This window comes from Eptesicus fuscus, chromosome 7 (genome assembly GCF_027574615.1).
Source record: "Eptesicus fuscus isolate TK198812 chromosome 7, DD_ASM_mEF_20220401, whole genome shotgun sequence".
Taxonomy (NCBI): Eukaryota; Metazoa; Chordata; class Mammalia; order Chiroptera; family Vespertilionidae; genus Eptesicus; species Eptesicus fuscus.
This window is the reverse complement of record NC_072479.1, coordinates 10479662-10492484: the sequence shown is the minus strand read 5'-3', so window position 1 is coordinate 10492484 and position 12823 is coordinate 10479662. Positions and strand designations below refer to the sequence as shown.

The window sequence follows — 12823 nt, the reverse complement described above, 5'->3', positions numbered from 1 at the left end:
CTTCTTATCCTTCTGGCAGCCCTATTATATGTATGTTACTTCGTTTTGTATTGTCCCAAAGCTCCCTTAGGCTCTCCTCCTGCTTTTTAATTTTTTTCTCCAGTTGCTGTTCAGATTGGGCTTGTTTCTGTACCTGATCTTCTAACTCACTAATTTGGTCCTCTGCTTCTTCTAGTCTACTGTTGAAACCTTCCATGTTGTTTTTGATTGTAGCTATATCACTTTTGATTTCTTCCTGATTTTTGCATAGGTTGTTGATTTTTCGTCCATCTGGTGTATGAACTGTACTACCATTACTCTGAATTCTTTTTCTGTCATGTTGCATGCTTTTTGTTTCACTTATTTCCTTTCTTGGTGATTCCTCCTTTTCTTTCCTCTGGGGATTGTTTCGTTGTCTCCCCATTCTAACTATCACCAGAAGTGAGTTGCGGGGGCCTGGGCCATGTGCAGTGGGAGCTTCACACCACTGAGAGTCACTGAGTGTCACTGAATAGCCACCAAGACATGTGACTGCTGTGGGTTGGTGGGAGCCATGTTCATCCAGGATCCTAGTCACGGGTGCTCAGTGCGACCGTGCACACGCACCTAGAGTCAGGGACCCTGCCTGCGTCATGCTGAAAAAGAGACCCCGCTGGCATGTGTCAAAAATCAGGGTCCCCTAGTGCATGCCAGGAGTCAGAGTCCCCCTGTGTCTGCACTGAGAATTGAGTATCAGAGTCTCTGTTGCTTGGTGCAGCCTCGTGCTGAGCATCAGTGTTCCTGTGTGCACATGTGCTGAGAATTGGGGTCACTGGCTCTTAGTGTGCATGCACTGGTAATCAGGGATCCCAGGTGCGTGCGATGAGAAACAGAGTCAAGTCACTGGTGCTCAGTGCTGCCTCTTGCATGGAGAATCAGGGTCCCTGGTCTGCTTGGGGGGCTGGGTTGCACTGTTGCCCTGTGTTGGCAGGGGGTCCATTCCTGTGCTGCGGAGAACAGACTTCTCTGTGCACTTGCCCAGAATCAATGTCAGGTGGCACTGCTGCCCTTTGTGGGCATGTGGTCTGTTTGTGTGATTATGTGCTGTGGGGAACAGATTCCAAGTGTCTGCGCATGCATGCCCAGGCTCAAATTCTGGTAGCAGAGAAGCTCTGTGTGGGCGTGGGGTCTGTTCTCACGATTTCGTGCTGTGGGTGACAGATTCCCAGTGGCTGTGCGTGCACCCAGGCTCAAATTCCGGCAATGGGGCCGCAGCCCTGTGTGAGGGAGGGTCTAGCAGTTCCTATGGCACTGCAGTGAGCCTGTGGGGAGGGGGATGGGCTCTGTGACTCACAGAAATCTGTTGTTGGGATGTCTGGATTCTTGGTGTCTTTGGGTCTGCAGCTGTGGTTGCAGGTCTTTGTCCCTAGTGGTGTCCCGGTTTATGTCTGAGACCAGATTAGGTGGTGGTGAGGCTAGCATTCTAGTCTCAAGCAGTTTTGTTTTTCAAGATGGCGTGATCTCTGTGCCCGCACTGGCTGCCCCCGGAGTGTTCGTGGTGGCAGTGGGGTTTCGCCATCTAAGACTGCCTTGTTTGGCAGCCCCTTGGAAGACCTGCAGGATCTAACTGTCCCTATTTCACTCACACACACACCCACTCAATCCACACACTCCTCTATCGCTCCCTCACTCTCTCACATACTCTCCCTCCCTACCTTCTTGCTGGTCACCATCTTCCCTACAAAAAACAAGTCAGGAACCCTCTTAAAGGGCCAAAAGCACAAAATTCCCTGGAGAGCCACTCACCTTGTGCTCTGGCAGAGGGAGGGCAGAGTGGACTGGAGCTGTGTTAGCAGAAGCCATGATTGGGGGCTCTGGAGTTAGTACTCACAAGGCAGACACCCCATTTTCTGTTCTGAGTATTCCTTCATATTGTGGAGGTCATCTTTCTCATGCAGATATTTGCTATACAGGTGGCTTTGCCTGGGGGGAAGACAGTTGACCCACCCAATTGGAAAACACCTTGCCCCACAGAGCGGAGTTTCTGAAGCCCATTAAGAGACTGAGAATAACAATTAGCCCTAGAATGACTCAAGGATTTGTTTTCTCTCATGAAGAAAAATTTTCTACTTGAGGTACATGGGAAGCTTTGTTAAATAAAGAAGTAATAACTAAAAAAAGATGTTCAACCTCACTGGCAATTAGGGAAATACAAATCAAAACTACAATGAGATATCACCTTACACCTGTTAGAGTGGTTATTATCAACAAGACAAGCAATAACAAGTGTTGGAGAGGTTGTGGAAAAAAGGGAACCCTCATTCAGTGCTGATGGGAATGTAGACTGGTACAACCACTATGGAAAGCAGTCTGGCAATTCCTCAAAAAATTAAGAATAGAGCTACCATATGACCCAGCAATCCTAATCCTACTCCATAACATTCAAAATCATGTATTCGCAAAGATATATGCACCCCTATGTTCATTGCAGCATTATTCATGGTGGCCAAGACATGGAAATAACCAAAGTGTCCCACAATAGAGGACTGAATGAAGAAGATGTACATACACACAATGGAATACTACTCAGCCATAAGAAAGGATGAAATAGCACCATTTGCAACAACATGGATGGACTTTGAAACATGCTAAGTGAAATAAGTCAGACAGAAAAATCCAAGAACCATGTCATTTCACTCATATGTGGGATATAAACCTGAACTTATGAACACAAACAGCAGAGTGGTGGTTGCCAGGGAGAAGGGGAATGGGAGGGGGGTGGGGAGAAAGAGGTACTAATACCAGTATAAAGTGAGAGAAGATTTGACTTCGGGTGGTGGGCACATGGTGCCATATACAGATCTTGTTACATAGAAACCCACACATGAAACCTATATGTTCATGTTGACCAATGTCACCACAATCAATTTAATAAATAAAATTTTAAAAACCCACAAAAATCCCAAAACACAACAATACAGAAAAACAAGGCTGTAGAGAGAAAAATAAGAAAAATGACGATTTCAAGTGGTTCTACCTAATATATTAAGGTACCTAGTCTGATGCTTTCTCACATAGAAGACATGTTGATGCGTCTTCTCTTTAGAATCTGGGGTGGGGTGTACAGGGTGGGGTGCTGGAATGGAGGTATTCTCACAGAAATGCTTTCCATCATCTGGGTTGTCCAACTCGAACAAAAGTCCTGACTTGTGGATACAAAACTCCTTTCCTGGTTACTTTCAGAGCAGAACTGTCAGGTTCTTTGTAGAATTTTATCAAAGTTTTCCTTTAAAAAGGACAGCCTTTTAAGGTGGAAAATATCATGACATGATACTTGGGCAATGATGGTGTCAGGGCTGGAAGAAGAGGAAGAACTTTGAAGTCTCCCTAAGCAAATGGCCCTTTTTCTCCCGAAGCCTTTGCTAGGTACCTGCTTAGTTGGGCATATAGCTTTCTGTGCCTCAAAATCCCCTGGCATTATCTTGGAGACCTTGGAAAGCTGAGAGCTGCCCTTTGGGTTTTCATTCCTGTTTCTTTTGGTTTGGGCACCTTAAGATGCATTGAAATAACAGAAAATTTCATCATAACTGAGGAAATGAATTATTTTCTAAACTTTAAAAGATCTATGAGTTTTGATTTGTTTGGCTTACATAATTTTCACTTTCAGTGTATCTATGGCAGTGGTCATATATTCCTGTGTGATTTGGCTCTACCTCCTCACACTTCGCACTTGAAATATAATTTGTTGTTTTTCATTTCTAAAGAGGAAAAGTTTTATGATTGGGACTTGACAATATTAAATAGTTTACTGTTTTGATCATCTCACTTGTTTTAGTTTCATAATCTTATCTTATAGTTAGGTCAAGCCCCAGTTAAGCCTTTGGGATTTGTGATGTACAGCGAAGTTTCCATTATAATGTCAAGTGGATCATTTCAAAAAATTGGTTACCATGGGCTTAAGTCCCTGATAGTGTCAAGTCTGAGAAGTGGTAAGAGAAATATTTTTGAGGTGACAGGAATCACTTTCCCGTGGATGCTGCTGATTGTTTCATTTACAAGGTTTATCCTGAACTCTCTCTGGCCTCACCTAAACGTCCTAAAGTCAAGGGGCTTCCAGCAGTAGAATAAAGTTATGTGGCCAGAGCAGAAATAGCTTGTACCTGTTCCTAGGCCACATCCAACTTATACCAACATTTAGGAAATGCAGTGGGTCAGTTGAAAGCCAAACTACAGTGTCCATACCTTTTAGCATTTTTACAGCCACAGTCCGGCAGGTGGGTGATTTCTTAATGCCAAATGCAGATGCTTGTACCACTTTTCCAAAAGCCCCTCTTCCAAGTGATTTGCCTACAATGAAAAGAATACATTGATTTGTTTACCAAGCCAGTGGGGCGAGTTTAAGTCTTTTTCAGGAAGGAAGTGCCATTCTTCCTATTTGTAGCCATGAGGCACATGTAACTTTGAATGGGATCTCCACGGAACTGACCCCAAAAGAGTCCAAGTAAGGGGCATTTCTGGAGTATCTTTTTTCCAACTCTTCACTGTGCCTCTGAGGCACCCTCATTCTTCACACCTAGAAGGCCTTTCATGCAGGTGGATGGCCAGTTTCCTCTTCACAAAATCCTGCTGGAAGGGAGAGGCCAGAAAATCCTGGGTAGTCTCTTCCATTGTTTAATAACATTATTAACAAGAATATTTCCCTGTGTCTAACCTAGGCCCCTTTTCTTGCCACTTAAGGACATTTCTTATGATCTATTTTTAGCAGAAAGCGAGAAATTGAGAATAATAGTTATTGCTATTGGTTATAATAATGCTTCATAGATTAAAAAAACAAAACAAACACCCCCTCCCCCTCACTAACACGTTTCTCTGACTTCTTTGCCAGGCAAAATAGACCCAGTATTTCTAACATTTCTTCATGCAATGATTATAAATCTTCATGTTCAGCACATGAGCCTATCAACCACTGGTAGTAATTTGTTTCAACCATAGAGAGGTGGTTGCCAAATGCAATAACAAAGCAAGGGTTCTTTCATGGCATCTGCTGTTACACTGTAACAGCTATTCACATGTTTCTTTCCTCACCCTTGCATGAGACAACTTGACTGAGAGGGACAATGACCATGTCTGAGTCTTCCCAGAGCCTAGCCCAGTACCCGCTGCATAGAAGGTTTGCTGGATATTAGTGCAGAATTAACAGTAGCATTTGGGAACTTGTGAGATATTCAAAGCAAGCCTCATACAATCCTAGGTAACTAGAGGGACCCATGAGATGAAGACCTTGAGAGGCATCCCCGGATAATCTCAGCTACCTTTATATCAGGGGACTTCCTTTTGGATCACCAGAAGTAGGTAGCTAAGTAGAACCTAGAGAAACAGTACACTTCAAGTATGATAAGACAAAAAGAATGAGCCAAAGAAGTCACTCTTTTTTTGGTTAGTCCGGGTGAAAAAAGTCAACAAAATGCCTCTGGTCAAAAGTTAAGGCCTGGTAGTTAGTGTTGATTTAACACAACATCTCTCAAAACCAAGTCCTCATTCTGAGACTGTTCTGATAACAAGCTCTCAGTTAGTTAGCCTCCCTCCCTCCCTCCCTCCCTCCCTCCCTCCCTCCCTCCCTCCCTCCCACCCTTTCTCCCTCCCTCCCTCCCTCCTCTCTCTCTCTCTCCCTCCCTCCCTTCCTCCTTCCCTCCATCCCTTCATCTCTCCCTTCCTGCATCCCTTCCTCCCTCCCTCCCTCCCTCCCTTTCTCCCTCCCTCCCTCCCTCCCTCCCACCCTTTCTCCCTCCCTCCCTCCCTCCTCTCTCTCTCTCTCCCTCCCTCCCTTCCTCCTTCCCTCCATCCCTTCATCTCTCCCTTCCTGCATCCCTTCCTCTCTCCCTCCCTGCATCCCTTCCTCCCTCCCTCCCTCCCTCCCTCCCTCCCTCCCTCCCTCCCTCCCTCCCTCCCTCATAGTCCAATCTCTTCCCCCAAGGAATATAGTTTTTTTTTTTTCCTTTTTAATTCTTGTAAAGTTTGTAATGAAACTTTCCTGCTTCACCATATTAGGACCTTTATACTTTTTATGCACAACTACTCAGTAACAAAGATGTCTTCACTCTGCCGCTGCTTAGTATCTTCCATTACCAACCACCCTAGGCATACAGTAAGGACATGGGAAGTGTTCAATTACCAACATAATCATATGAGCTTTTCTGTAGCAGTCTCCGCATCTATCTCATAGGGACACACTCTGCATTAGGAGGGGAACACTGGTGACATCACAAGCCTTTCCTGTGGTCACACATGTACCTGTAGTGACTGATAAAGATCGTTCGTTCCTCCCAGAGCACACACCATGGGCTAGGATGTAGTCAGTGCTTCCTTCTTCAGATAAAATTGTCCAAGATATAGACCAGCAAGGGGACTGTTAGCTTAAATAGAAGAGCCTTGAGTGGCCCTTCAAGGTGCAGGACGTGGAGATCACATATTGAAAGAGCACTGGCAGATACCTTCCCTAGACTCGTGAAAATTGCTGCATTTAGTTGCAGGCTTATGCCTTGCTCTTTTAGGGTACAAGAACAATGCTTTCCTTTTGAAGTTCCTTCTACCATCTAATATGAAAAGTGTCCTGAGCCTGAGAAGTGGTAAGATAATCTCTGTCTTAGGACACCTCTCCAAAGGCTGCAAAGACTCTTGCTTGTTTGGGGCAGATGGAATCCTTTTCTTTCCACACTTCAGTCCCTGTACATTCCCTTCTTAGCTATCACAACACTCTTTGTTTTAACCAGTGTTTGGGGACTTTGCTTCTATTACTGAGAATCAACTCATTCTCACTTGGCTTTCCTCAGTATTTTCCTTCTCTTGGAAGCTGATTGCTGCCTCACAAAATAGCATGAAGCTGTTATGGGCTCTTTATATATATATACTAGATGCCCAGTGCATGAAATTCGTGCATGGGTGTGTGTGTGTGTGCCTCAGCCCAGCCTGCACCCTCTCCAATCTGGGACATCTCTCTCACAATCCCTCTCCCAACTGCTCACCTGCCTGCCTGCCTGATTGCCCCTAACCACTTCTGCCTGCCAGCCTGATCACCCCCTAACCACTCCCCTGCCTGATTGATGCCTAACTGCTCCCCTGCTGGCCCAATTGTCCCTAACTGCCCTCCCCTGCTGGCCTGGTCACCCCTAACTGTCCTCCCCTGAAGGCCTGATTGCCCCCAACTGCTCTCCCTTTCAGGCCTGGTCCCTCTCAATTGCCCTCCCCTGCTGGCCATCTTGTAGTGGCCATCTTGTGTCCACATGGGGTGGCCATCTTATGTGTTGGAGTGATGGTCAATTTGCATATTATCTCTTTATTAGATAGGATTATTGATTTCAGAGAGGAAGGGAGAGGGAGAGAGAGAGAGAAATATCAACGATGAGAGAGAATCATTGATTGGCTGCATCCTGCATACCCCCTACTGGGGACCAAGCTCTCAACTCGGGCAATGTGCCCTGACAGGAAATTGAACCATGACTTCCTGGTTCATAGATCAATGCTCAAACACTGAGCCACTCTGGCTGGGCTGTTATGGGCTCTTTAATCATCTGGTGCACTGGAATCCTTTTGCAGACTCACATTTCAGTACCGAAGGAGCCCATTCACACTGGACTTGACCTGGCCTGATACTCCTTTTCTCTTAAAGTCTTCCTTGGTATTACCCAAATGCCACTCACTAGCTTGTAAACTGCTAGGTCATAGTCATACAATGAAAGGATATTAAATTTCTTCCAAGAATGACTGGCCAGGGCCCCTGGGACACTCTGGGGACAGTGCATGGCAGCATGGGGCTGAGCTCCTCTCTAGCATCCAGGGCTGGTCTTATAAGAGGGAGCACCAGCCCAGGTCCCATTCACCTGCCAATTTCCAGACTCCCTGTGTTGTTTCCCATATTCGCTAATTCTGACAATTTTCCAACAGAAAGGTGCAATGTCAGACATTTATAACTGTATAGGAGGGGAATTCTCTCTGGGTTTAATGTAGAATCACCAAGAAAGTAGGTTTCTTTAGTTACTGGATTTCAGGAATTTCATTGGTAGCAACACCTTTGACTGTTTCTAACTGTGTCTACTGGTATCTATCAGGTACTCTAAATTCTGACCTCTCTCTCCAGGACCAAAAGTAACCCACAGACTGCAGACAGCTGAGATCAGAAGCAGCTTGATCTATGCTTTTCTCTACATTCAGAACTCTGTTGTAATTCTGCCCATCAAACCTGCCTTTTCTTCCCATCTATCCAGATATAGTCTTGGTTACTTTCACTTAACAGACACTGCTTCTGATTTCTTTTTCTCATTTATTTGGCTTAAAACAAACAAACAAACAAACAAACAAACAAATCTTGGGCCTATTTGCTCCCAAGTTAGTAGGAAGAGCATTACTCTGGCCTTTGCAGCCACACTCTGCATTGAGACTTTGCTATACTTCCTCTCACCCATCAAAGATACTCACATGTATATTAGCCAAATCATAGCATCTGGGAAGGAAAAGAACCATGAGAGAGATCTTCAACAAGAAGAATCTCCTGAAATGGAATTATTATACTCATGGAGCCTAGGGGAAATCTGGTAGAAGCGCTGGCACTCCCTCTCGATGTGTTGTGGTCACAGTGACACTAGGCTGAGGAATGAAGAAAAGGGATGGAAAGCTCACATGTCCTGCATTGGAAGGAGCATATTTGATTGCGACTAATAACTCCGGAAAGCAACATGGTCTGAGAATGGCTTATGGTTGTGGGAAAATTATCCCATGTTCCATGACAAGGTCACTGAAGGGGCTGGACAGGCTGCCATATAATTTAGACTTGCAGATGGAACTCACCTAGTGTGCCACCTGCCCTTATCTACTCGAAATTTGGTTGATTTTTTTTTCTTGTCAGCAGCCATTATTGGCTTTTGTCTGATTCCTAATTTTCTTCCCTAAGCCAAACAAAACATACTCTTGGGGCTAAGTACTTTTTCTCATGTAGGAAGAAATGTAAGTGGGATCATTTCAAGGCCTAAGAGAACAAGAAAAGTCATTTTCCCTCTCTGTCACATCATACCTCCACCTCCAAAGAAATGCCAATATTTTTTTAAAATATATTTTTATTGATTTCAGAGATGAAGGGGGAGTGGAGAGAGAGATAGAAGCATCAATGTTGAGAGGGAATCATTGATCGGCTGCCTCCTGCACACCCCCTACTGGGAATTAAGCCTGCAACCCTGGCATGTACCCAGAATCGAACCCGGGACCTTTACTCCACAGGCCGAAGCTCTATCCACTTAGCCAAACCGGCTAGGGCCCAATATCTTTTCATTGTATGACAATGACCTGCATGTAGGGGGAAGAGCAGGCAGTGCCATTGAATTTGGAACAACAGGCTCTTTATACCGAGTGAGAAGCTCTGGGCACACTGGGTGCATGGCCTCTTTTCCTAGTTCCAGCTATTCTGGCATACATCAGAGTGAGTGGAAAACTTTCAGAACCCACAAGCCAAATATTTTGGGTGGGAGTAATTGAGGTTCCCACTGTTTTGTAATAACTGGGCTGGAGAGTAATTTGCACTGTGATGTCTAAGCTGGAGGAACTTGGGGGTAAGCTGAAGGAAAACACATTTGCCTGTTGTTTACGGTATCTGTGTTACCTGGAAAACAACAGTCCTCACTTTTCAAAAGTGAAACTTAAGTGACCCCCTAAGACTTTCTTCTCTGTTTGGACCGTTTGAACACCCAGGAAAATTCAAAGCATGTAACTGGTGGATTTGTGCAGAGTGGTTTTTGATCCACAACCTTGAAGAGTACCAACTCTTTCACCAAATGTTTGATTTTACTGTGCCTTGTCATCTTGAATTGCTTTCCAGGTCAGAAGTTTCTGACTCTTCAAAAAAGTCATTAATTAAGAGCACCTGTGCTTGTAAGGCTCCTAATGGAACTAATCTCTCCTCCTTTCCCTTCACTTATCTACTTTGATGGCGGTCTCCTTAGAGGGGAGAGACTCAAATACTTTAGTGTCTGCCGCTTAGAGAAGGTGCTTGGTAACTGTTGAAAGAATGAACAGGTGCCCCTTGTCCCTTAAACCATCCTCTCCACACACTCATAGACTCATATACCTCTGTGTCCCTCTCCCTTGCTAGGTTGTGAACTGTTGAGGGTAGAATCCAGAGTCTAGCCTATTTTTGCATTCCTCAATGCAGTAGGTGCTTAGTATGGTTTAGGAATCTGTTGAACAAATACATTACCTAGTTTAAGTCTCTCCCGGGCAAACTCCCACTTGCTGGCATCATACGGGAGCCGCTCACACTGCTCATCCAGGGGAACTTCATCTGGGTCCATTATAATTGATAGGTAGTCAGTTTTTATTTCAGAAGAAGACTGAGAAATAAAGAGATCCCAAAGTCATCAACGACTTAAAAAACCTCTGATAGCCAATTTAAAACAATACCAGGCAATATCTCCTGCTATTTTGGTTCATTTGGTTAAAACATATGGTCAGGTACAGAAAGAGGCACACACATATGCACATCACACCTGAGCCTGTGTTGTCTATCAAACAACCCTTGTTGTTCCTGCCTTGCATTTCTGTAGTATTATCCTATATAATAAAAGCTTCATATGCTAAGTGTCTGACCGTATTACTGTTTGACCAGTCGCTATGATGTGCACTGACCACCAGGGGGCAGATGCTCCGACCGGTAGGTTAGTTTGCTGCTGGGGTCCGGCCAATCGGGACTGGGTGAGATGGGCTGGACACGGCCTAGAGCCCTCCCATGGTCCCTTCCTGTCCCTGATCGTGCACTGGTGGGGTCCCTTGGCCTGGCCTGTGCACCCTCTTGCAATCCAAGACCCCTTGGGGGATGTCGGAGAGCCAGTTTTGGCCCGATCCCCACAGGCTAGGCCAAGAGACCCCACTGGTGCACAAATCTGTGCACCGGGCCTCTAGTCACAGATGAAAGGCCCTCAGATTCTCCAGTAACCTTATTTGCTTGTTCTGCAAAGCATTTTAATAAAATCATTCCACACAAGGACTAAAAATAACTTTCCATGGCCATTCTGTGTAAGCAGAAATATGCATTACAAATAGGCTGACAGTCGTGGTCCATGATTGTGGCTTTCTACATTTGCAAGAAAGGATAGGGATGGTAAAGTAAGCTCAGGGTCTACCTCCCTGGGACAGCCTAGAGGTACATTTCATATGAAGCACTTAAATACACTCAGAAGGCCTGGCCACTTAGCTGCCTGAAAATGACCACAGGGTCCATTAGTGAGATGAGAATAGAATTTACCTTCAGTAAGAAACAGAAGTTGATTATTTCAAATACCAAGGAGTAAGACTTACACATAGCAACATTCATTCCAAGTTCCTTTGACCATTGGTAGGACATCAACTAAATAAGGTGTATATCAAGTAAGTAAGGCGGACATCTGCCTTCAGGTGCATTTTTTTTATCTTGGTAATGCAAATCAAGCCCAGAAAAATACTCTTTTTTCAGATCATAAATAACTGGATTTACATTTAGTGTCTAAATTCATATCCATAGGTGTATTTCCTGTTAGTTAATTGTAGAATTGATTGTATTTCTGTGGGCAGGACAGAAAGGAAGTATGCTTACCAATATAAGGTGGGTTTTAATAACTCTTGCCAGAGTTATGTAAATTTCATTTAAATGAGTTCCAGGGCCTTTCCCTTGAGTGCTTTCCCTCAACCAGATCAGAATTCAGTAGAGAGGACAACCTCTCCATACACACCATGTCACAGTCACCCACATCCTTCAGCCCTTACTCATCCTGTTCTGGGCTGTCACAGCTCACCTCATCCATCACTTGCAATCAGTCTCTTTCTCACAAAAATTATCACTAAAATGTGTGATAAATAGCTCAAGGCAGAAAGATTTGCCTGGCCTCCATAAAGAAAGGATAACAGAGAAAGGGAGCACGTTTGTCATGAACTGCATTTGCCACTGGTACTAGACTGTAAGGGCCCCGCCTGTCAGACACTGGTGGGAGTCTGAAAGACTGTAGAGGAGTATGAATTCCTATAACAGGAATGTGGGGTGTTCATTAGAGAAGCAGCTGGAGTTGGTTTTATGACTAAACTTTCCAATGTCCAACATAGCCAAGGCTATGAGAAGCAATCCCTAGTCTTCAGAGAGCATAGGATTGCTGAGCGTGGCAGGGAACGTCTCGGGTTCGGCAGGATGCCAGGGGAGGTTGGCAGTGTTGCGATGGAAGCCGGGGAGCAGGCAATGGAAGACAATCTCCCCACGTGGCCCCTGCGGAATTTTATGGTTTATCTCAATAAGGCAGATGAGAGGAAACACCAAAAATGCTCAAAACAAAACAGAAACCTTAAGCACGGGCTTTGAGGGGAGTGTGATAGTAGAATCTTAGTTGACAAATATTTGCTCTTTCAATTGACATTAACACTGAGCAGCTACTAGGTGCTTGGCATGAAAACTGCACAGCTAAGTGCTTCAGGGCCCAGACACTGAGTCTCATGCTTGGATTTGAATCACAACTCAACTTCTGACCAGCACATAACAATGGGCAAGCTGCTTAACCTTTTAAAGCATAGTTGCCTTATCTGTCAAATGATGGTACTTAACTCATAGGGCTGTTGTGAATATCAAGTGATATAATCCATGTAAAGCTGTTAAAACAGAGCCTGGTATACAGTAAGCATCCATAAATGTTGGCTGTAATTATAACACTGGCTTATGCAGAGTAGAGATAAAACGATAAAGTAGTCTTTATCAGTGAGGGATTTACATGTGATTAGAGAAACCACATGGAGATAGTTTTTGATGCCTTTTTCCTCTTTGCCTCCCACAACCAATCACTTGTCAGATTTTATAGGCATTCTAATA

At 44.6% G+C, this 12823-nt stretch overlaps 1 protein-coding gene across 1 annotated transcript in view; it reads right to left on the bottom strand.

Annotated features, from left to right (window-relative positions):
- The window catches only part of FLT1 (fms related receptor tyrosine kinase 1), a 218462-nt gene that overhangs the window by 48542 nt on the left and 157097 nt on the right, over positions 1–12823 (bottom strand). The window contains exons 17-18 of the mRNA XM_054719726.1: positions 10199–10331; positions 4201–4305 (exon numbers count right to left, since the gene is read on the bottom strand). Of these exons, the coding sequence (XP_054575701.1) occupies positions 4201–4305; positions 10199–10331 (238 nt within the window). The remainder of the gene's footprint in view (positions 1–4200; positions 4306–10198; positions 10332–12823) is intronic.